The 26,626-nt window shown below is 40.2% G+C and overlaps 1 protein-coding gene across 14 annotated transcripts in view; it reads right to left on the bottom strand.

The window, feature by feature from the left end:
* The window catches only part of MYO9A (myosin IXA), a 384,919-nt gene that overhangs the window by 205,061 nt on the left and 153,232 nt on the right, over positions 1–26,626 (bottom strand). For all 14 annotated transcript variants that reach the window (XM_045587331.1, XM_045587314.1, XM_045587304.1 and 11 more), the window contains one exon: positions 3,752–3,873. In XM_045587331.1, the coding sequence (XP_045443287.1) occupies positions 3,752–3,873 (122 nt within the window). The remainder of the gene's footprint in view (positions 1–3,751; positions 3,874–26,626) is intronic.

Below are 26,626 nucleotides of genomic sequence, written 5' to 3'. Positions count from 1 at the left end.
TAGCAGATGAGTGGATTAGAAAACTGTTTTCCATCTACACAATGGAATACTACACTGCTGTCAAAAAGAAGGAATTCTTAACATTTGTAACAACATAGATGGAACTGGAGAACTTTATGCTACGCAAAATAAGCCAGTCAGAGAAAGATAAGTATCCCATGATCTCACTCATTTGTGGAATATAATGAACTACATAAACTGATTAACAAAAATAGAACTGGAGTCACAGATGCATTGAACAGACTGTCCTACCTATGATGGAATGCAGGGGGTAAGAGATCAGCCAAAGGATTTATATGAATGTATATGAGCATATCCAATGAACATAGATATGGGAGGGGGGGTTGAGGGCATTTTCTAGGGGTGGGGAGCAGTAGGGTAGAGGTCAAATGAGGTGGGGGGAAAGGAGACTTATGCAGTACATTAAACAATAAAGAATTTAATTTAAAAAATAAAATAAAATAAAGATGAAAAACAAAGAAAAAAAAAAACTACTTATGGCTGTGGCTAGTGTGGCTGAGTTGGCTGGAGCATAATGTTTCCCAGTCAAGGCACATACAGGGGAAGGGAAGGAAAAGAAGGGGGCACATGGGAGGCAACCAATTGATGTTTCTGTTTCTCTCTGGGTTCAGTCTCTCCTCTCTCTCTCTCTTTTTCTCTCTCTCTCTCTCTCTGTCTCTCTCTCTCTCTCCCTCCCTTTCTCCCCCCCCGCCAATAAAAACGTATCCTCGAATAGAAATTAAAAAACCACCTATGAACCTTTCCAAAGAAAATATACCAGCGGTAAAGGTACACAGCAGAGTTAAGAACCAATACCTTACAATTTTATAAGAGACTAGGCTCCTGTTACAGAAATATTCCTGCAAGACTTCCGGTGGGCTTCCCTCCCGCCACCACCACCTCTCTCGCTGCATATGGGCATGGTGGGGTGGGGTGGGGCGGATGGGACAGGCGGGATGGGCACCCCACCACACCTGCGGCCACCACTGCCACTGTCTCTGAAACTGTGTACGCTGCCACCACTGTTGCATGCCTCTCCATGCCCGCTGTTGCCGCTGTAACCATCACCACCCCACCCACTGCCATCACCGCTGGGGCCTCGTGCACCACTGCTGCAAGCCCCACCCCGCCCACATGACCCGCTGCACTGCCACCCCCTGCTGCCGCCTCCATGGCCATGGCCATGCACACCTCCGCTGCACATCTCGCCCCACCCTGTCCAGCACGCGCTGCCAGTGCTTTCCCTCCAGCAGCCACAGCAGCCTTGCTTTCCACTTTCCCTCCCTCTTCCGCATATGCAAATTAACTGGCATCTTTGTTGGGTTAATTTGCATACTCACCCTGATTGGGTGGTGGGCATGGCTTGTGTAACTAAGTGATGGTTAATTTACATATTGCTCTACCAGAGGCCCGGTGCACAAAATTTGTGCACAGGGTGGGGGGTGTCCCTCACTCTGCACCCTCTCCAATCTGGGACTCTTCGAGGGATGTTAAATGAGCAGTTGGACATCCCTATCACAATTCAGGACTGCTGGCTCCCAACTGCTCACCTGCCTGCCTTCCTGATTTCCCCTAACCACTTCTGCCTACTAGCCTGATCACCTCCTAACCACTCCTATGCCAGCCTGATGGACGTCTAACTGCTCCCCTGCCAGCCCATTTGCCCCCAACTTTCCTCCTCTGCCGGCCTGGCCACCCCTAACTGCCCTCCCCTACAGGGTTGATCGCCCCCAACTGCACTCCCTTGCAGGTCTGGTGCCTCCCAACTGCCCTTCCTGCTGGCCATCTTGTGTGGTGGAGTGAAGGTCAATCTGCAGAGTACTCTTTTATTAGATAAGATAGGGGCCTGGTGCATGGATGGGGGCCAGCTGGTTTGCCCTGAGGGGTGTCCCAGATCAGGGTGAGGGTTCCCTTGGGGTGTGGGACGGCCTGGGCGAGGGGCCTGTGGTGGTTTTCAGGCCAGCCACACCCCCTGGTGACCCAAGCAGAGGCCCTGGTATCTGGAATTTATTTACTGTCTACAATTGAAACTTTGTAGCCTGGAGCAGAGCCACCCCCCCTGCTCACTCCGGCTGCCACCATTTCTGTTTGGTTTTATGTATTTTCTATAATTGAAACTTTGTGGCCTTGAGTGGAGGCCTAGGCCAGCCAGGGCAGGTGGAAACTTTGCTTCCTCAGTTGCTGGGGGCAACCCTAGCCTGCTCTCTCCAGCTCCATGGCTGCTGCCATTTTCCTTTGGACTTATCTTCTATAATTTAAACTTTGTATCCTTGAGTGGAGGCCTAGGCCAGCTAGAGCAGGCCAAAAGCTTGGCTTCCGTTGCCAGGGAAACCCAAGTCTCTCAACTGCTCTCTGTGGCTGTAGCCATCTTGGTTGGGGTTAATTTGCATACTTGCTCTGATTGGTTAGTGGGCGTGGCTTGAGCAGCATGATGGTTAATTTACATATTACTCTTTTATTATGTAGAATTATTAGGTTAGATAATATATGTTTCAGGGCATATGAGGCAAAACAAAAAACTTTTACACAACTGTGGCCATGAAATTATAATATTTTATAATTACATTTTAATTCATTTTAGGTTGATGTAAATAGTCTAGTAATACAGAGAGTAGCTGTAACTGTAGTCTCCTTTCCAATATATTTTTCATTGTGCCATATTCACTCTGTATTTCTATACAGGCATTTTTTGTGTTTATGGCTTATCAATAAGGTGACATATAACCTACTATATAAACCAGATTTTCTGAGGGTAAAAGTAGGTACCTTTAATAACTAAACTGGACAACAGTCATAAACTTTAGATTTTCCCACACAAACATGATGTATGAATAATAAATCCCCAATATTTTACATCCTAGTTTAATGGGTATAATATTAATTTCCAAATATTTTACTTAAAAGTAATAAAAAACTTACACAATTTTCTATCACCTCAGTTTCTCCAATTCTAAATCTGCCAACTCTTAGCATAATTTAACTATAAATAATACTTTATAGAGTACTGAGAATGCTCTAACGCAGCGTTTTTCAACCGCTGTTCCGCGGCACACTAGTGTGCCGCGAGATGTTGCCTGGTGTGCCGTAGGTGCAGACAAGACAAAAATTTTATAATTTTTCACTATTTTGTTTACTTAATATTTCATAATAAAGTAATTATAAAATACTTTCTTTGTGTTTATTTGATTCCTATTCAAGAGAATTACTTTAAATATAGTCAATATAGGCACAGAGTTAAATTTTTTAACATTTTCTAATGGTGGTGTGCCTCGTGATTTTTTTCATGAAACAAGTGTGCCTTTGCCCAAAAAAGGTTGAAAAACACTGCTCTAAAGGATGCCATGTGAAGCTTTATTTCTGAAGCATGGAGATAAGTTTAGTACATTGAACAGGATTAGCAAAGGATGTTAAATATTTGGCATATATTGCCACTTACTACCTGCCCAGTTGTGGCAGTATCACTAATCTATCATGATACATTTTCTACTAAATAGGAAATTAGCAAACATATCTCACATATAACTTGATTCAACAACAAAATAAATTAATGCCAACAAATTTAACATCAATGTAACTCTGTAGAAGAAAAATGGAAAAACATATTTAAATGAGTTCTATAATAGTGAAGTCCATCCAATTTTCCTAGACACACACACACAAAATGCACTTGATAATGTAAGAAGAAAGCTTAGGATTTAAGACATGAAAAGTCCAAATGGCCTATGACAAAATGGAAAAGAATTATACTCACTTGCTTTCTTCATCTAAAAGATGGAGAAGTCCTGTTGGTTTCTTACTAATAAGATTTATGCAACAGGTATTATCTATATAGTCTATATTGTGCCAGCTGATACCTTCAGCTCTGTATTCCTCCTAGGAAATAACAAATTAACAATTTATTTATCTTACAGACAATAATAGGTATAGGATAATAAGGATTGAAAAACTTTTAACGGGCTTAAAAAAGAATAGTCTAAAGTTTCCTCTTTTAAATCACAAAGACACAAGACAAAATGTATAATTTCAATTTTATAAAATCTTGATAGAGTATGTGTCTATTTCCTTTAAAAAAATACATGCAACCAATTTTTTTTGTTATTGTTAAATCCTACTTGTGATACATTCAGATCAAAATTTAGGGTTAAATTTATTTTAGACATCCTATCTGATGATTACTCTAAGGAAAAATATAAACTATAGAATCCTAATTTCTCCCATGTGACTATAAATCATCACAATGAATTTAATAAAACAATGTCTGGGCCAAGTGGAAAACCATCACCTCCAGTGGTTACTGATATAAATCATATAGAATTCAAATATACTTGCCTTTAGCAAAACAAAACTCTTAGTATATTTTCTAAAATAACAAAGTTTCACATTCCAACACTTAAAAATTCAAACCTCAGGCCTTGAGCAACTATTAAAAACCCTCTCTCTGTCAAAATCCCCACATTCCTTACTAATATTTCTCTGTACTGAAAGGTATTATTTTACCCATCAGTGAGATGCTTTTACTTTTTGACTATTTTCCAGAAAGATGCCTCTGAGAACCTAAGAAGATACATTTCTATATTACAGGGATATTTAGGCACCAAGAAAATACTATGTTCACATGATGATTTTAGTATTCACTGAAAATACTTGCATACTTCTCTGTAAATATGGTGATTTTATAATTATATCACTTCTGTATTATTATAATCCTACAAAGAAAAATGACCCTAATATACAGATGCAAGCAATTGATGATAGTTATTCTAACTGGGAAAGCCAAATGCTTAATTCTTTCCTTTTAATTGAAAATTTCACAAGTAAAACAGAGTAGCTATATGCAGTGCTCTCATCTCCTCCCATACCCACATCAAAATTACAATTAAATTATGGAATGACCAACATTGAGAACCGCCTAGCTGAACAGAAATTCTATAACTAAAAATATATAGAAGAAGCCACATCAAAACCAGAATGAGGAGTAGAGATGCAAAATGGGCTGGTCCCACATCCACTTATGACAGTTAAAAATCAGAGGAATAACTCAGCTGTGGAGATCCCTCCTGAAGAGTGAGGGGTTCCAGTCCCATACCAGGCTCCCCAGTCTAAGATTCCAATGCCAGGAAGAGATATCCCATAATTGGGGATTGTGGCTGAGTAAGAGGAAGGGCTGCTGGAGTCCCAGGCATTCCTCTTAAAGGGCCTGTGCACAGATTTACTCACTGACTTACTTGCTTTGAGTAGCAGTACTGGGGCAGCAACTCAAAAAGCGCCAGGGCCATACAGAAAGGAACTGAATAGTCTGGTTTCAAAGCAAGGGCTAGAGGAGCAGCTTTCTCTCAGGCAGAGTGCTGCTAAATGCCACCGTTCCTTTATTGATCACTCTCTCCACCCAGCCTACAGGTATAGGCCAGTGCCAAGTTTGAGTATTCATCAACCTGGCTAATACCCTGCCTGTTGATCTCTAGGACACCACCCCATACAACTTGTGGGCCAACTCAAGCCACTTTTCCATTTAAACAGCCTGTCTCAGCTAGTGCTGGGGACTTTCCTAAAATTTCCCAAAGGTTCACAAACTCCTAACAAGCAGTAGCTGGTCTCAGAGCACCCCATACTCCTTGTTAAGCAGGGCCTAAGCCAAGCACTAGTGCTAGCCAGACTTAGGTGTCAGCTTAGATTCTCCCAGGCACCTCCAAGCCAAACACAAGTAGTTACCATTTGCAGATCACTTTGTAAACCATACCACGTGGCCCCAGAATGGCACAGGCAGTGGCTGACCTTGGCCTGCACCAGAGCCCCTCCTAAGAGGCCCCTGAATCTACATACCTGGTGGCTAACTTCAGACCACAAGGGAACACTCAATCTCCTCTACAAATGACTTAAGGGCAAACTCAGCAGGCACTAGATCCCCATTAACATAAATCTTGCTCCACGGGGTCAGCCCCTGCACAACAGCATCTCTGATATAATCATGACCATTCCTCCTAGCCAATTGGCCTAAGGGTAAATCCCTCCCACTGAAGTGCCAACAGCAATCAAGACTCAACTATAATAGTAAGACACACACAACCCACACAAGGGAGCACCTAACTCATGTGACCTGGGAGACTGTGCCACTGGACCTCACAAGATACCTACTACATAGGGCTACTCTACCCAGACTGAAAACATAAAAGATCTATCTAATACATAGAAACAAACACAGGTAGGCAGACAAAATGAAGAGACAAAGAAACATGTCACTAATAAAAGAGGAGGAAACTAAAGAAAACTAAACTAAATGGAGACAAATAATCTACCAGATGCAGAGTTTGAAACACTGGTTATAAGATTGTTCAATAGGGGAAGAGATGAACTCAGTGAGAACTTTAACAAAGAGATAAGAAACATAAAAATGGCAACAAAACATAAAAAAGAACCAGTTAAAAATGAAGAATACAATCACTAAAAATAAAGAATAAATTAGATTAAATCAACAGTAAATTTGATGAAGCAGATGACAGAATCAGCTTTTTGGAAACTAGGGTAGCAGAAAACACCCAATCAAAACAGCAAAAAGAAAAAAAGAATTTTTTTAGTGAGGATAGTTTAAGGCAGGGGTCTTCAAACTACGGCCCACAGGCCACATGCGGCCCGCAGAGGAGTCTGATCCGGCCCGCCAGGTTTTTTGGGCAGTGAGCGCAGCTGAGGTGTTACAGTTCGGCCGCCAGGACCTGCATATACACTGTCACTGCACGGCCGCTCGGACCCCTCTGCCGCTTTAAGAGCACAGTGCCTGCTGGGGCTCAGAGTGTGCGACGTGCCGCAGCACAGGCACGTCTGTGCTGTGCTACGCGGCAATGATGTAAAAAGGCTCCCGCTTCACACCCAGGCAACGTGGTGTCTGTGTGCTGTGCCTGCCTGTCAGTGAGGTTCTCCTCCTCTCCCTCCACTGCCTTCACCAAAGGTCGGTCGAAAGTGCCATAGAAAGAAATTTTTGCCAGATGGGGGGTTTCTGCCCGATTGGGGGGTGGGGGGTTGGTGACTCATATGAAAATTCCCCTTGGGGGGGGGGAGCGTTCGGTGCTGAAATCAAAATTCTGCCAGTTGGGGGGTGGGCGGTGGGCGGTGGTTGGGAGGTCAGGGCTTCGGTCGGTGCTGAATTGCCCATATGGAAAATTCTGCCAGTTTTGGGGGGAAGGTGTTCGGTGCTGATATGAGAAATCAAAATTCTGCCAGGTGGGGGGGCGGGAGGGGGACTTGGACCAAGTCTCTTTGTGGAAGAATTGAGACTGACAGCATGCCGCCCCAGCCAACAGCCTTTTTTTTTCCATGAGGCAACCCTGATCGCATCTTCCTACTAATATAGCCAGGCCCATTCCAAACCAGAAAGTCAACTCCAGTGTAAAAAGACGATTAAAGCCTTTTAAAGGAGTTTACATTAAAAATTTTATATGCATTTTGCATTTCCTTTTCAGTGTTCACATGCTGATTCCGAACATATCAATTTGGCCGTTATATAGGGAGATATAACCGAACCCCATCAGGGACTGAGCTGGTCTGCTTAGAAAAGCCTGCAAGAGGTAAGTGTCCACATCGGGGGCAGAGACCTACTAATGGGAGTTCATACACTGTGTGTGTGTGTGTGTGTGTGTGTGTGTATGTATGTATATACACATATATATACACACACACACACACACACACACATATTAGTATTTTACTAATAGCAATTTGGAATCCCTAGGAAACAATGATGTCAAGAAAAAGAAAAATTGACTCCGAGTGTAGGATATTCAAAGAACAGTGGACTTATGATTACTTTTTCACGCAGTACAAAGAAAAAGCTGTGTGTCTGATATGCCAGAATATAGTTGCTGTGTTCAAAGAATACAATTTGCGACGCCACTATCAAACTCAACATAAAGATAAATATGATTGTTTGGTTGGAGAAGTGAGAAAAGATAAAATATTAAAACTGAAACATACACTGACAACTCAGCAAAATACTTTTGTGAAGCAGAAGCAGCTAAATATTTCATCACTGCGGGCAAGTTTTCAAGTTGCCAAGCTAATAGCGCGCAATGGCAGACCATTTGTGGAGGGAGAATTTGTTAAAGAATGCCTTCTTTCTGTTGCCAAAGAGATGTGTCCAGAGAAGGCCGATTTATTTAGTACAGTGAGTCTTTCAGGAGCTACAATGACACGAAGGATTGAAGAAATGGGAGACAATTTGCAGCACCAATTGCAAAACTCTGCAAAAAAAACTTTGCTATTTTTCCTTGGCACTCGACGAAAGCAAAGATGTTCGTGATTCTGCCCAACTTCTCATTTTTATGCGTGGGACAAATGAGTATTTTGAAGTCACAGAAGAGCTTGCTGCACTGCAAAGTATCAAAGGTGCAACCACAGGAGTGGATATATATGAAAAGGTTTGCCAAACTGTGAATGGTTTGGAGCTGGACTGGGCTAAACTAGCCAGTGTGACAACTGATGGTGCTCCTAGCATGGTGGGGTCTAAGAGAGGAGTAATTGCTCACATTAAACAAGAGATGGACAAACATAACCATCCTCATCCAATTGCCATACACTGCCTCATCCACCAACAAGCGCTGTGTTTTAAATTACTGAAGTGGGACTCTGTTATGAAAATTGTGGTAACTTGTGTTAATTTCATTAGAGTTCATGCACTAAACCACAGACAATTTCAGGAATTTCTGTCTGAGCTAAATGTTGCCCATGAGGATGTTCTGTACCACACAGAAGTCCGTTGGCTGAGTAGAGGGAGAGTTTTGAAATGTTTCTATGACTTACTTCCGCAGATTACAGCTTTTCTACTTTCAAAAAACAACGAAGTACCAGAGCTCAATGATGCAGAATGGAAATGGCACTTTGCCTTTCTGACAGATATAACAGAGCTACTCAACAGTTTCAATCTGCAACTTCAAGGAAAGGGGAAGCTCATCTGTGATATGGCATCGCATGTGAAAGCATTTGAAGTAAAATTAGGCCTTCTCATCAAACAAGTAAAGGAGGAAAACTTCAGCCATCTCCCAACAATTCAAAACCTGTCAGCGGACAAACCATTGGTTGCATTCCCAAAGAAAACATGTGTGGATTCACTGGAATTGTTGCAAAAGGAGTTTCAATTTAGATTCAAAGAGCTTCATCTCCATGAACAGGACATACAGCTTTTTCGTAACCCATTTTCTGTTGAGATTGAAAATGTCCTTACAATTTACCAAATGGAACTGGCTGAACTGCAGAATTGTGACTCTCTGAAAGATGCATTCAAGTCAAGTAGCCTTCTGAATTTCTATGCATCTCTCCCCTCTGAGACATATCCAAATATCAGGAACCATGCACTCAAAATGGTAACCATCTTTGGTAGCACTTATGTCTGTGAACAGACTTTTTCAAGAATGAAACATCTGAAATCTCCAACCAGATCAAGATTAACTGATGCCCACTTGCATCACTTGTTACGACTAGCAGTGACAAATATGGAACCGGACATTGACCATCTCATTAGCCAAAAGCAGGCCCACAGTTCCCATTGAAATACTGGTAAGTGATCTGTTTATTTATAAATGTTCTTCATTTTATTTATATTGTATTTGTTACCTTTTTGCAAAATAAGATATGTGCAGTGTGGGTAGGAATTAGTAGTTCATATAGTCCGGCCCTCCAGCTCTCTGAGAGACCGTGATCTGGCCCCCACTTTAAAAAGTTTGAGGACCCCTGGTTTAAGGGACCTCTGGAACCACCTCAAGTTTACCAACATTCATTCGCATCATGGGGGTGCTGGAAGAAGGAGAGAGAGCAAAGAAATGACAACCTATTTAAAGAAATAATGATGGAAAACTTCCCTAACCTAGAAAAGAAAATAGACACACAAGTCCAAGAAGTTGAGTCCCAAACAAGATGAAACCAAAAAGACACACTAATATACATCAAAATTAAAATGCCAAAGGTTAGAGACGAAGTTAAAATTTTAAAAGCATCAAGAACCCTAGCCAGTTTGGCTTAGTATAGGGGTGTAAAACTCAATCAGAGAAGGGGCCAAAATCTAAAATCCAGCCTAAATCACGGGCCGAATGGTTTACTGAATAGTCATAAACTGTCATTGTGATGGAAACGCAGCGGAGTGCAGTGATGACAGCGCGGTGCGGGCCACATTGCAAGGCCTGGCGGAACGGGTTTGGCCCGCGGGCCTTGTGTTTGACACGTGGCTTAGTAGGTAGAGTGTAGCCCTATAGACTGAAGGGTAGTGGTTTGATTCTAGTCAAGGGCACATACCTCAGTTGCAGGTTAGATATGTGGCTCTGGTTTCGGCAGATGCAGGAAGCAACCAAGAACTCTCTCATATTGATGTTTCTCTCCCTTTCTCTCGCATCCCTTCCACTCACTCTAAAATTCAATGGGAAAATATCCTCAGGTGAGGATCAACAAAAAATAATTGATTAATTAATTAAAATTAATGGGAAAATATCTTCTGGTGAGGTTTAACAAAAACTAAATGACAGATAGAGATGGATGGATGGATGGATGGATGGATGGATAGATAGATAGCAGAAAGAAAAAGGCACTTAGTGACCTACAAAGGGAGCTCCCATAGATTGTCAGCTAATTTCTCAATAAAAACTTTGAAGGCCAGAAGGGATTAGCATAAAATATTCACAGTGAGGAAAAGGAAGAACCTGCAACCAAGATTCCTCTACTCAGTAAGGCTATTATAGAGAATTGAAGGCTATCATAGAGAATAGAAGGACAAATAAAGAGCTTCCCAGATAAGAAAAAGCTGAAGAGGTTCATCACTACCCAAATCAGTTTTTATAAAAAAATAAGATTAAAAATATGAATAACAAAACAGCAATAATTGCATACCTATTAATTATCTTATAGTTTTTTAGAGAGAAGAAAGTGGTTAGATGAGAGAGAGAGAGAGAGAGAGAGAGAGAGAGAGAGAGAGAGAGAGAGAGAGAGAGAGAGAGAGAGAAACACTGATGTGAGAGCGAAACATTGATTGGTTGCCTCTCATACATGCTCTAAACCAGGGGTCCTCAAACTTTTTAAAGTGGGGGCCAGATCACGGTCCCTCAGAGAACTGGAGGGCCGGACTATATGAACTACTAATTCCTACTGTAACACCTCGGCTGCGCTCACTGCCCAAAAAACCTGGCGGGCCGGATCAGACTCCTCTGCGGGCCGCATGTGGCCCGAGGGCCATAGTTTGAAGATGCCTGCAACCCAGATCAGACCCAAAACCTAGGTATATACCCTGACTGGGAATGAAAACCTCAAGCTTTTGAGGGGGTGCTGGAAGCTTTCGCTGGTATGGGAAACACCTCCAACCATCTGAGCCACACTAGCCAGGGATACCAATATTTACTTTAAATGTTAATGGACTAATAGTCCAATCAATAGCCATAGGGTGGCCAAATGGATAAAAATACAAGAGTCAAACATATACTGTTTACAGGAGTCCCATTTCAGGTCAAAAGACAGACAAAAACTGAAAATAAAGAGACAGAAAAATATATTTCATGCAAATGGAAACAAATAAGTTGGGGTAGCAATATTTATATCAAACAAACAGACATTTAACAAAGGCTATTACAATAGACAAAGAAAGAGCCAGCAATTCCACTTCTGGGTATTTATCCTAAGAAAGCCAAAACACAAACTCAAAAAGACATTTGCATCCTCATGTTCACTGCAGCATTATTTACTATTAGAGGCCCGATGCATGAAGATTCCTGCAAGAATGGGCCTTCCTTCCACTGGCTGCCAGCACTGCCTTTGCTCCAGCCAGAACTGCCTTTCCACCTTTGCTCCAGCCCGGAGTTGCCTTTCTGCCTTCGCTCTGGCCCAGAGCTGCCTTTCCACCTCCCCACACTGCCCAGAGGCCTAGAGCAGCTGGCGAGGAGCAAAACACCTGCATCATTGCAAGTGTCCCACAACTGGCTGCTTGCACCTGTGTATGCAAATTAGCCATATTTGTTGGGTTAGTTTGCATATTCAGTCCTGATTGGCTGGTGGGTATCTCGAAGGTTCAGTCAATTTGCATATTTCTCTTATACCTAGTATAGACAGCCAAGATAGGGAAGCAACCTAAGTTACCCACTGACAGACAAATCGATAAAGAAGACAGAATATGACTCAGCCATAACAAAAAGAATGTTATCTTGCCATTTTGACAATACGGATGGACCTAGAGGGTATTATGCTAAGTAAAATGAGTCAGAGAAAGACAAATGTTATATGACTTCACCTATATGTGGAATCTAAAACAAGATAAATGAATAAACAAAACAAAAGCAAATTCATAGATACAGAAGATATTTTGAAGGTTTCCAGATGAGAGGAGGGTTGGGGGAATGGATGAAAAATGGGAAGGGATTAAAATCTGCAAATTGCCAGTTATAAAAACAGTTAGTAGTGGTTCTCAACCTTTCTAATGCAGTGACCCTTTAATACAGTTCCTCATGTTGTGGTGACCCCAATCAAAAATTATTTTTGTTGCTACTTCATAACTGTAATTTGATTGGGGGTCACCACAACATGAGGAACTGTATTAAAGGGTCACAACATTAGAAAGTTTGAGAACTACTGAGTTAAGGGAATGTAAAGTACAGCACCAGGAATATATCAATAATATTGTAATAACTATGTACAGTGCCAGAAAACTACTAGATTTATCAGGATGATCACTTCATAAGTAGTACACAGGGTCTCAGTGGAAGGGGTTGATCAAGAGGAGTAGCTGATGAGGAGACACTACAAAGAGAAGGAGTTGCAAGCCAAAATTTAAGGTATGAATAATGCTGTTTCAAAGAATGACAAAAAGAAAAGGAAGCAATTCAATGAAAATGTTGCTAAGTTGGAAGCAGAAATGAAACAGAAACAGAGAAACTGGAGCAATTTAAGCTAACTTTAGGGATAGTAAAATACATTCTGGTGCTGTTAACATTTCAAACTTGATTCTTGAGAATCAGCCACCTCAGATACCAACAGCATAAAAGAGATGAGACAAAAAAGCTTCACTGAAAAAAGAGCAGAAAGAAAGAATAGCTGAAGCTGAAATTGAGAACTTACATAAAGCTAGATGTGTAGAAAGTGAAAAACTTGCTCAAATACTGGCAGCTAGACAGTTAGAAATTAAAGATTCCATCTGATGGCCACTGCATGTAGAGAGCCATTTAAGATCAATTGAAAGAACAGAAATGCCATGCCTCTGACTATTGCTGCCTTCAGTAATTAAACTGCTAAGTATATGCAAAGCCATGTGAAAGACTTTCTGCCATTTTTAACAAACCCTAATACAGAAGGAAGATATGTATACTTCAGAAGAATTCGAAAAGTACTGTGATGGCATTATATATACAACTGCATGGGGAAATCACCTTGAGCTAAAATCTCTATCTCATATTTTACAAACACCAATAAAGATAATACAGGCAGATTCTCCTCCCATTGTAGTTGGCAAAGAGTATAAAGAAAAAAAAGCTATTAAGAATTGCATATATGAAATATGCATATGGCTTAGAAAGTGAACAGAGCTACTGGAAATTTCAACTAGTTTACAAAATGTTATACAATTATATTTTAATACAGTGTGCCAATATGAATAATTCACACCAAGTGCTAGGTTGTTCTAAATATTACTGAAAAACCGTTTTATGGCAAAGATTTTAACAGGTTTCTCAAAAAATTGTGTCAGAGATAAACTTTAACCAATGTCCTTTTAGTGGTATTTTAAAAATACTTGTAAGTCCACTGTCAAGAACATCACTCACAGGCCAATATGCAAATATATATATATATATATATATATATATATATATATATATATATATGAATGATGCAAATAGACCGAACAGCAGAACTGAACAATGATGGAACAACCGGTCACTATGATGTGCACTGACCACCAGGGGAGAGTGCGTGGAACATGGAGGGCATTGGCTGCTGTGGGATGGTGGAGCAGGTGAGTGGGGGCGCCAGACCAAGGCAGGGTACCAGGCACTGTCATCTGGGCAAGCCTGGTGTTTACTGGAAATTCTTTACTCCCACATGCCGCTGTCCCACCCAGTGCTTGCATCTGCTGCCAGCTCCAGCCCTGCTCACACCTGATGCTGGTGCCAGAGCCACCACTTACACTCACTGCCAGTGCCCAGTGCCAGCCCTGACCCCAATCATCCGGCGCCATCAGCAGATGTGAGCAGAGGCTGCTGGCCCCAATCACCCCTCAGCGCTTCTTCACCTCCTCCTGCTCCTAAGGGGTGATCAGGCAGCAGCCACTGCTCACACCTGCTGAAGGCGCCAGCCCCACTTGCACTGACTGCTGGTGCCAGCCCTAATCACTCAGTGCCATCAGCAGTTGAGAGCAGGGCCAGAGCTGCCAGCACATGGGAGCAGTGGCAGCAGGAGCAGGGCTGCTGGAAAACAAGGGGATGGGGGCACGGTAGGAGGAGTCAGCAGGGGTACAGAGGATGGGCCAAGACCTGCCCCTGTGCCCATGGCAGCCTCGTGACCCCTAGTTTGCTTATATTTTTATTAATATTAACATAGAATACTGAATATTATGTTGAAATAAATCTTAAATATGTTTTTAAAAGCTTTCAGTAAAAGCCCTAGTTGGTTTGGCTCAGTGGATAAACCATTGGTCTGCAGACTGAAGGGTCCTAGGTTCGATTCCAGTCAAGGGCACATGCTCAGGGTGTGGGCTCGATCCCCAGTAGGGGTCATGCTAGAGGCACCCTCTCCCTTCCTCTCTAAAATCAATTAAAATATATATTATTTTTTAAAAAGCTTCCAATAACCATTTCAGTGTAATTTTTCTTTAACAAATGAAAAGACTCAGTCTTTTTGTCAATGCAATAAAGTAGGGGGGTGGTGATAGGAAAATTAATTAACACTTATAAATAAACTTTATTACAGTAACCTATTGATGGGATTAATGCTATGAAGTGTTGTTTTTTATGACACATGAAAATGAAGCTAAGAAGCTTGTTTTAATGACTGAGAATTTAGTTTTGTTTCAATAGTGTGATTTTTTTTTTCTTTTTAGATGTAAATTAGATGTTAAGATTGAGGGCTGGGAGAAAATGGCAGAAGAATAGACAGATGTGTTCTGAGCCTTGTGCTGGAGCAGAAAGAAAGAACAGCTGAGGGTCGCACTGGGAGTGTTTGTTAGCAAGCTAAGGGACAGCCGAACTCCAGGAGAAGGTAGGGGACTGCTGGATGGAGTTCCCCTGAGAGGAAAGCACCCATGGCGGCTGGGTCCCCTCTCAAGAGATCTCGCCATCTTGAAAGGAAAAGTGGTTCTCAGAGACCTGAATATCCACAACTTCGGTGACCACTGAGCAGCTGTGAGCCCCAGAACACCGGTCCCAGGTGGCACTAACACTTGGACTCAAAGGAGCTCTCCATTCCATCACAGAAAGGTCAGATTTCGCAGGGATAGGGTGAGGGCTCTAGTCCCGATGGAAGACAGAAACACAGCACTGCGCACTGCGGAAACTGGAGGACCAGGGAGGTGTCTGCATGGAGAAGCCCCAGACTGTTGGGATGGTGTAATCCGTGATTGTGGAAGGGGTTCCTCAGAGCAGCTAACAAGGGGGATCTCTAAAGAGCAACTGTTTTGATCTGGCACAGAGGGATAGCCTGCAAGTTTCAGGAGTGTGCAGTCTGCTGGACTTGCCTGCCAGCCTCTGCAAACCAGTTGAGTGCCACAACGAAAAAAAGCTAAAGAGGCCTTAGAGTCCTGGAAGTCAACCCAGAAACACTTACACCCAGAGGCTGAATCACAATTTGACCCTAGTGTAATCCTACCTAATAAAAGAGTAATATGCAGATTGACCATATCTCATAAAATCAAGTTGGCTGCCCCCATGTGGTCAAAGATCCTGCCCCCATGTAGACACAAGATGGCCACCACAAGATGGCCAGCAGGGGAGGGCAGTTGGGAGGGACCAGGCCAGAAAGAGAGGGCAGTTGAGAGGAACCAGACCTGCAAGGGAGGGCAGTTGGAGGCGATCAACTCTGCAGGGGAGTGCAGTTAGGGGTGACCAGGCCGGCAGAAGAGGGAAGTTCAGGGCAAACAGGCTAGAAGGGGAGCAGTTAGACATCTATCAGAATGGCATGAGAGTGGCTAGGGGGTGATCAGCCTGGCAGGCAGAAGTGGTTAGTGAGGAGTGGAAAATAACTGACCTTGCCTGGAGGGTAGAAAGTTGCTACTCCCTCCCCCTCCTGGACCTGAAGGCCAAATCAACAGTCTGGGTTAGTCAAGGCTGAAGATAGCAGAACAAACCAAGAAGGAAGATTAGGCCATCCGGCCGATGCATGCAACCACAAGGTTAAGCAATATAGAAATTAATCAGCTTCAGCCCCGTGGACCTCCACCCCCCCCTTGTTTGGAATGTGCTTGTTTGAAGAGTGCTTAAAAAGGAGACTGCTTTGTAATGGCTGCTGCTCCTGGCCCGCTCTGATGCCGCGGCGGCAGCCCAGATTCAAATCTGCAATAAAGTTTGTTATTTGATTCCGCAATTGGCTAGTTGGAGTTATTTCCCGGGTAGGGGTCTCTGCCTATTGGGTGGTCTCGTCTCCATTTAACAGTTAGTGGCTATCAGGAAGGAAGTCAGGTGAGCAGTTGGGACCCAGCAATCCTGGATTGTGAAAGGGATGTCTGACTGCCCGTTGAGGTCCGATCCGATGGGCAGTCAGACATTCCTCAAGGAGTCCCAGATTGAAGAGGGTGCAAGCTGGGCTGAGAGAAATCCCCAGCCCCCGTGCAGAAATTTCATGCACTGGGCCTCTAGTAAAAAATAAAGAAATACGAGAAATTAAGACAAGGCCTGCTTAAAAATCAGGACTCAATTACAACATGAGGAGCAGTAAAACGCAGGAAACTGCAATAATGTCTGGACTGAGAAACAGGTGTGCCAAAGAAAATAGAGGAAGTGAAAACCTTTATTACTAAACATTTTATTTTATAATTATTTATTTATTTATTTTTTAAATATATTTTATTGATTTTTTTTTTGCCCCCCTCCCTCCTCAGAGTTTTATGTCCATTGGTTGTACTTATATGCATGTATACAAGTTTTTGGTTGATCTATTATCTCCCCCAGATCTCCCTCCCCTCCCCACTGTAAATTGACAGTCTGCTTGTTGCTTTACTGTCTCTATATCTATCTTTTGGTTTTAGTATTTATTTTCATTATTTGCATCATTTACCTAAGAAACTATTTTTTTTTCTTTTTTTCCTCACTCGATTTTACCTTTTTTAATTATTACATTGTTATTTATTACATTTCACCCCAAAGTCACTGAATATAAATTCTTCTCAAGTGCACATGGGTCATTTTCAAAGATAGACTATATGTTGGGACATAGGCAAAGTATCTCCAAATTCAAGAAGACAGAAATCATATCAAGCATCTTCTCAGATCACAGTGGCAAAATCTGGAAATCAACTACAATAAAAAAATCCAAAGAAATCAAACACATGAAGACTACACAGCATGCTATTAAACATTGACTGGGTTACCTGAGAGATCAAGGAAGAAATAAAAAACATCATGGAAACAAATGCCAATGAAAACACAACAATCCAAAATTTATAGGAAACAACGAAAGCAGTCTTGAGAAGGAAGTTCATAGCTCTACAAGCATACTGCAAAAAACAAGAAACAATGATAATAAATTACCTAACCCTACAACTCAATGAGTTAGAAAGAGAGCAACAAGAAAAGCCCAGTGTAAGCAGAAGGAAGGAAATAATTAAGATCAGAACAGAGATAAACGACATAGAGACCAAAGAAACAATACAAAAGATCAACAAAACTAAGAGCTGGTTCTTTGAAAGGATAAACAAGATTGATGAACCTCTAGCCATGCTCACCAAGAAGCAAAGAGAGGGGACCCAAAAAAACAAAATGAGAAATGAAAGAGATGAAATAACAACAGACCCCACCAAAATACAAAGGACTGTTACAAAATACTACAAACAACTCTATTTCAACAAACTGGACAACCTGGAGGAAATGGACATATTCCTAGAAAAATATAACCTTCCTAAACTCAATTAGGAAGAATCCAAAAAGCTCAATAGGCCAGTAACTATGGAAGAAATTGAAGCAGTCATCAAAAAACTTCCAGCAAACAATAGCCAAGGGCCAGATAGCTTTACAGGGGAGTTTTACCAATCATTCAAAGAAAAAATAAACCTATCCTCCTCAGACTATTCCAAAAAATTCAAGAGGAAAGAACTCTTCCAAGCTTCTTCTATGAAGCCCACATCACCATAATCTCAAAACCAGATAAAAATAACACACTGAAAGAGAACTACAAACCAATATCCCTCATGTACATAAATACCAAAATCCTCAACAAAATCCTAGCAAATCGGCTCCAGCAGTACATCAGAAAGATTATACACCATGACCAAGTGGGATTTATTACAGGGATGCAAGAAGGGTACAATATCTGCAAATCAATAAACATGATACATCACATAAACAAACTGAGAGATAAAAATCACAGTCATATCAATTGATGCAGAAAAGCATTTGACAAAATCCAACACCCCCTTTTTGATAAAAAACTCTCAACAAGATGGGTATAGAAGGATTATACCTCAACATAATTAAAGCTATATATATGATAAACCCACAGCAAACATCATACTCAATGGGCAAAAACTAAAACCATTTCCCCTAAGAACAGGAACAAAACAAGGGTGCCCACTCTCAACACTCCTGTTTGACATAGTACTGGAAATATTAGCTATTGCAATTAGACAAGAAGAAAAAATAAAAGACATCCAAATTGGAAAAGAAGAAGTAAAATTGTCCTTATTTGCAGATAACATGATATTATACGTAAAAAAAACAAAAAACAAAAGACTCCATCAAAAAACTAATAATACACTTAATAAATGAATTTGGCATTGTAGCAGATACAAAATTAATGCCAAGAAATCTATGGCATTTTTATGTATCAATTGTGAACTTAGAGAGAGACCAAAAAAAAAAAAAATTAAGATACCTAGGTATAAACTTAACTAAGGAGGTAAAAGACCTATACGCGGAAAACTACAGGACACTGAAAAAAATAAATAAATAAATAAATAAATAAATAAATAAATAAAATAAAAAAGAAATAGAGGAAGATGTAAAAAGATCGAAGAACATACCATGTTCATAGACTGGTAGAATCATCATTAAAATGTCCATACTACCCAAAGCAATCTATAGATTCAATGTACTCCCAATTAAAATACCAATAGTATATTTCACAGACCTAGAAAGAACTCTCCAAAAATTCATCTTGAATTAAAAAAAGACCCCAAATAGCCACAGCAATCCTGAGAAAGAAGAATAAAGTAGGAGGGATCTCAATACCAGATTTCAATCTATATTACAAAGCCATTGTCCTCAAAACAGTCTGGTACTGGCACATGAACAGACATATAGATCAATGGAATAGAAAATTCAGATATCAACCCAAATCAATAAGTTCAATTAATATTTGACAAAAGAGGCATGAACATACAACGGAGTCAAGACAGTCTCTTCAATAAACGGTGTTGGGAAAATTGGACAGATACATGCAGAAAAAAATCAAACTACATCACCAACTAACACCATACACAAAAATAAACTCAAAATGGATACATACTTAAAATTAAGATGGGAAACCATAAAAATACTAGAGGCATCCACAGGCAGCAAAATCTCAGACATATGCCAAAAGAACTTCTTCACTGATACTGCCCCTAGGGTAATGGAAGCTAAAGAGAAAATAAACAAATGGGACTACATCAAAATAAAAAGCTTTTCACAGCAAAAGAAACCATCAATAAATCAACAAGAAAGCCCACTGTATGGGAGAACATATTTGCAAATGTTATCAGTGATAAAGGTTTAATCTCCAACATCAATAGACAGCTTATACAACTAAATAAAAGGAAAATGAATTATCCAATTAAAAAATGGGCAATGGACCTAAATAGAATATTTTCAAAAGAAGACAGAAGGAAGGCCAAGAGGCACACGAAAACATGCTCAAAGTCACTAATTATCCGAGAGATGCAGAGAAAAAGGAACATCGTGCACTGCTGGTGGGAATGTAGCCATGTGGAGAACAGTATGGAGTTTCCTCAAAAAACAGAAAATGGAATTCCCATTTAACCCAGTAATCCCACTCCTAGGAATATATCCTAAGAAACTGGAAACACCAATAAGAAAGGATATATGCACTCCTATGTTCACAGCAGCACAATTTATAATAGCTAAGATTTGGAAACAGCCTAGGTGTCCGTCAGCAGATGACTGGATCAAAAAACTATGGTACATCTACACAATGGAATATTATGCTGCCATTAAAAAAGGAATTCTTACCATTTGCAGCAACCTGGATAAAATTGGAAAACATCATGCTAAGTGAAATAATCCAGTCAATGAAAAAAAATACCACATGATCTCACTCATTTCTGGATAATAAACAACATTATAAACTATTGAACAAAATGATAGATACCGAGACAGTAAAGCATCAAACAAAATGCCAAATTACAGTGGGAAAGTTAGGGAGAGGTGGGGGAGATAAGAGATCAATCGAAAGAATTGTGCGCATGCATATAAGCATAACCAATGGACCTAAAACTCTGGGGTTGCGGGCATGTATGGGAGTGTGGGGGTTGGAGGGAAATGGTAAGATATGTACATATATAATACCTTAATAAAAAATAAAAAATAAAGAAATCAGATGTTAAGCTTTAAGAGATGGCACAAATTCAAAGGTAAATAAGTGTTCCCTAACAGTTTTGAACCTAAAGATTTACAGGTTAGCCTTTTATTTTTGTGTAATGTAAAAATGTGAAACAAAAATATTAAAAATGAAAAAATCCAACAGATTAATAATTTATAATTCATATTACTACTTGCTGTTTCTTAAACTTCAGAATGGAATTAATACCATAATTTCTTGATTATTTTCATAACTACACATTTTTACATCTTTGTTCTGTTTTCTCCTTCATTGCTCAGCTGCTTTGCTTACCTTGCAGATTTTTCCACTAAGGAACAGTTTGGAACTTCTCTTATTATCGGGTCTAGTAATAATTAATGTCGTTTTTAACATTCGTTAAAAATCTTGCTTGGCGTTGACTTGTATTGACATAACCTTCAAACACGTGGTATCTACAGAACGTGTGAAGTGCAATTAACAAGTTTTGCTTGAAAAAGTTTGTGTTTGGTTTGGTTTTTGTTGCAAAACTAGGGCTAAGAAGATGGCGGATGAAGAGCATATTCGGCACTGCATGCTTTACGAGTTCCAATTAGGAAGAAAAGCAAGTGAGGCTGCAAAAAACATCTGTAGTGCTCTTGGTCAAGATGCAGTTAGCGCCAGAAAATGCCAGCGTTGGTTTGAGAAATTTCGCGAGGGAAATTTTTCATTAGATGACAAGAGTGGTCGAGGCCATGTGTCCAATTTTGATCAAGAAGCTCTTCAAGCTCTTTTGGTGCAAAATCCTCAAATTACCCAACAAGAGCTTGCGACAACTTTAAATTGTTCACAAAAAACAATTTCCAATCAATTGCATGCACTTGGCAAAGTCCAAAAGTTTGGAAAATGGGTTCCTCATGAGTTGACCGACAACAACCGTAATCAAAGAGTCACAATTTGCAGTTCGCTCCTCTCTCGTCAAAACCGTTTGCCGTTTTTAGAGCAAATTGTTTGTTACCGGAGATGAAGAATGGGTGCTGTATGTTAATTTGAAAAGGCAGCCTCAATGGTTGGACAAAAATGAGGCTCCGCAGCCCACGCCAAAACCTGACTTGCATGCGAAAAAAGTGATGTTGTGTGTTTGGTGGAATTTTAAAGGAATTCTTCATTATGAACTTTTACCATCTAACCAAACCATTACAAGTGCAGTGTATAGTGCCCAATTGGAAAGGTTAGCCCAAGCTTTAAGAGAAAAAGAACCCGCGCTGATTAATCGGAAGGGCGTAATTCTTCACCACGATAACGCACGACCGCATACTGCAAGAATCACTGCTGAAAAACTGCGCCAGTTGGAATGGGAAGTTCTCCCTCAACCTGCATATTCTCCTGATATTGCCCCTTCCGATTACCATTTGTTTCGTTCTTTGCAAAACTTTCTTCTTGGAAAAAAATTTAATAATGAAGAATGCCTCAAAAATGCATTGACCGAATTTTTTGCATCAAAATCACAAGAATTTTACAACAGAGGGATTAAAATGCTTCCTGAGCGTTGGGCACAAGTAGTAGAAAACAACGGCAACTATATTGTTGATTAAATTTTGTTGTATTGTTTAAATAAATTCGATTTAAAAAAGTATTAGAAAACGACATTAATTATTACTAGACTTAATATTTAAAATTGAAGGAGTAGCAATGTACTGTAAAAGGTCCAAGGATAAATTTACTTAAAATCTTTCCTCTTTTCAAATTTGTCTTATAAGATCTTTCTTTCTTTCTTTCTTTCTTTCTTTCTTTCTTTCTTTCTTTCTTTTTTCCTTCATTCTCTAGAATTAAAAGAAACTATTTTTTTGTTATTTTGTTAGCCTTTTAAGGTCATCTTTCCTTAACTGAAACAAGCATTTGAGAATGATTACATGTATGGATAAAGTCTAAAGCTTCTCTTTGGGAGACAAGACTTTATAGTAAAAATCAATAAATAATGCTTTTTGGTGTGATTTACCTAACTCGCATTTCAGGTTACATGTAACAATATTTCTTTTAGGAAAATAGTACTCATCTATACAATTGGGTCTGATAATTTTATATGCAAGGAAATATTATGTAAATGAGACCTTTTTGGTTGAATTTATTTTCCCCCAATTAGAAATAACTAGTAACATTTAGCATAAAGTACATAACATTTGAATTTTTGCTTTCTAAATGTAACAAATTTATAGTTAAATATGGAGTTTATAATATTAAAAATGTGGTATTAATCTCTTGTGCCTATGAGGTGATGATGTGGGAAGATGGTCAACTAGATCAAATAAGTACTACATGAAGGTAGTCTATTTTAAGAAGTTAAAAACCATTCTGCCTGTCAGACAAAATATATGCTGAAGGCTAACTGTTTTGTAATCCATAATCTGAGTTTTCTTGTAGGTCTGTAATATACAAAATAATGAAATTATAAAATACGAAACACCTTGGCTTTATTTTGAAGTAATCATTATTTTAAAATTAAAAGATAAGCATTCAGAAGTAATAAAACAAGGTATCATGAAACTTAGTTGTTATAAATTCATCTATATTTAAAGTATTGGGAAATATCTTAATGGTAGTTTATTTTTTTTTTCCCTAACAAGGGGCATTTTCTTGATTATATGTTTATTTCTATTTTTATTATTTTTAAACTAGAGGCACGGTGCATGAAATTCATGAACGGTTAGGGCCCCTAGGCCTGGCCAGTGATCAGGGCCAATCTATAGGGCCATCCGCAGGGCCATCAGGGAGGCCTCCCGCTGGGGCCTGCAGGCTGGGGGCAGCTCCTGTGTTGAGCATCTTCCCCCTGGTGGTCAGTGCATGTCATAGTGATCAGTCATTCCACAGGTCGTTCCACTGTTTGGTCGATTTGCAATTAGGCTTTTATTATATAGGTTAGTCCATATGGTTATAAACATTTGTTAGCTTCTATTCGTTCATAAAACTTCACATAAAAAATCATTTTAGCTGTAACGTAAAATGGAAGTCTTTAAAAAATGGCAGATGTTAACTTAAAAGCAGATATACTAATTTAGTTTTTGCTGTATAATGATAATCTCATGGAAATTTCTTAAGTTTTCCTTTGTCCTAACTCAAAAAGTATGGTATGTTGAATTTCTGAAATATGTTAAGCAAAGAATTTTATCCCTGTTTACAATTTGTATAAAGCAAAAAAGGAGTGTATATAACTATCTAGACTTGTTTATATTATCTGTTTGCCAGAAAATAAAAGATGGATTAATTTTTTAAAATGTCCAATTACTATGTTGTACACCTGAAATTAATAAAATTACACGTCAACTGTAATTTAAAAATAAAGTATTTTTAAAAGTATTTGTTGTTGTTTTTTTTTACAAGTGGTGCTAATAAAGTTTTTCCCCGATTCTTCTTTTTTATGGGATGGTTAACAAGTGTACTAACATAGTATGAGCATATGAACTTTTATAGACAGCACTAGTGGTCCAAAATCCCAACTCATCCCCTTTTTCCAAAGATGAAGAATCTTGCCCCTTAACTATTATCTTAACTTCTGATACCATTGACAAGCCTCACCTCTTTAAAAATAAAATCATACAATATATATTCTTTTTATCTGGCTTTTTTTTTTTTTTTTTTACGCAGCATTATGTTTCAGAGACACATCCATATCATAGGATTAATTAATTTTAACTGCTGTAGGGCAGAGGTTGCTGAACACATTTGCTCATTTATACATTACCTATGGATGCTTCCTGAACATAACAGCAAAGTTGGGACCATATAGACCAAAAAACCTAAGAAACACTTAGCTGGTCCTTTACAGGAAAAGTACACCAAAATCTGTTATAGAGCATTAATTCTCAAACTTGAATGTGCAGCCCTGGCCAGGTAGCTCAATTAGAGCATCATCCTGATACATTAAGGTTATGGGCGGGTTTAATCCCTTGTCAGGACACATACAAGAAACAACCAATGAATGCATGAAGTGGAACAACAAATTGATGCCTCTCTGTCTCTCTTTCCTCTCCTTCCCTCCCTTCCTTTCTCTTTCTAACAATCTATATATACAAAATCCTAATATGCAAATAGACTGAATGGCAGAACAACAGAAAAGCCTACCAACCAGTCGCTATGACATGCGCTGACCAGCAGGGGTCAGCATCAGGCAGAAGAGTGCAGAACATGGCTGACATCAGCCACAGTGGGATGGTGTGACAGGTGAAAGGGGGTGCCAAAAGAAGGGGGGCCACCAGTCGCTGTCATTGGGGTGAGCCTCTGGTGGTTACTAAAAATTTTTTATTCCTGTGTGCTGTGGTTGCGCCCAACACTACCACCTGTTGCTGGCCCCAGTCTCACTTGCACCCACTGCCGGCACGGGAGCCACTGCTTACACCTGCTGCCAGTGTCAACGCTGGCACTGTCAGCGGGTGCAAGCAGCAGCTGCCTGCTCCTATCGTCCCTCAGGGCTTCTCCACCTCTCCCTGTTCCTGCAGGACAATCAAGGCCAGCAGCCACCTCTTGTACCCGCTGCCAGTGATGGCCCCACTCTCACCTGCTACCAGCACCAGAGCCACCACTCACACCCAATAATGACTCCAGCCCCACTCACACCTGCTGCTGGCCCCAGCCCCAATGGCTCCATACTGTCAGCAAATGCAAGCGGGGCCGATGCCATCAGCACATGGAAATGGTGGCAGTGGGAATGGAACTGATGGCAGACAGAGGGCTGCAATGCGAGGGGCAAGGTGGGGGCACATAGGATGAGATGAGACCCGCCACCGCTGTGCCCACTACAGCCTCACAGCCCATGGTTCTCAATTCTTTTCAAGGAGCACGAACTCATGCATTAATAGTCCATTAATAATAATAAAAAAAAGTTAATGTACAACAGAATCACATGGAGAGCTTATTAAAACACAGACTGTTGCCCTAGCTGGTTTTGCTCAGTGAATAGAGCTTAGGCCTGAGAACGGAAGTGTCGCAGGTTGATCAGGGCACATGCATGAGGCAACCAATCTATTTTTCTTTCTCTCCCTCTGTCTTTCCCCCTCCCTTCCACTCTCTCTAAAAATCAATGGAAAAATATCCTTGGATAAGGATTAACAAAAATATAAAATAAAACAAAGATCACTGGGACCCAGAATTTCTGAAGTACAGGGAGGAGTCCAATAGTTGCATTTCTAACAAATTCCTTGGAAATGCTGATGTTACCAGTAGGGTTAAGAGAAGAACAAAACTTTTGAGAACCAATGCTGTAAATATTTACATGCAATGTATTCCCCCATTTGCACTTTTGATAGACATTATAGTTACTTCCAATGTTTGGTCATTAAAAATGCTATTTTGAATATTTCTATACAAAAACCTTCAGTGTGAACTTATATGCAGTCTAAGTATGAAAACACAGGCTTATAAACTACACCAGTATAACTTTAGCAGATTGTGCCAAAATAAACTTTCTAAAATAGTTGTACCTATTTATGCACCCACCACTAGTACAGGGGACTTTCATCCACAGTATTTATCTAATACTTGTATTATCAGTGTGTTTTTGTTTTTTTGTTTTTCATTTTAATCATTCTGGTGAATGCTAAGGGGTATCTCATTGTGGTTTTAATTTTTATTTCCCTGATGACTAATAAAGTATGAAATCTTTTCCATGTTCACTGCTCAGTTGGGTGTCATTACATGTCTATTCTCCTATATAATAAAAGCCTAATATGCTAAGTGTCCAGTTGACCAGTTGGCCGTTCAACCAATCAAAGTATAATATGCTAGTGATACCAACAACAAGCAAGGCTTAACAACAAGACTGCACACACAGCCCACAAAGGACTGCACCAAGACTGTCCACTTCAGATAACTGGGAAGGCTGTGCTACTGGGTTCTGCCAGGACACCTAGCACACAAAACTATTCCA

Source organism: Pipistrellus kuhlii, unplaced genomic scaffold (assembly GCF_014108245.1).
Source record: "Pipistrellus kuhlii isolate mPipKuh1 unplaced genomic scaffold, mPipKuh1.p scaffold_m20_p_1, whole genome shotgun sequence".
Classification (NCBI taxonomy): domain Eukaryota; kingdom Metazoa; phylum Chordata; class Mammalia; order Chiroptera; family Vespertilionidae; genus Pipistrellus; species Pipistrellus kuhlii.
This window is presented reverse-complemented; position numbering and strand designations above follow the sequence as displayed.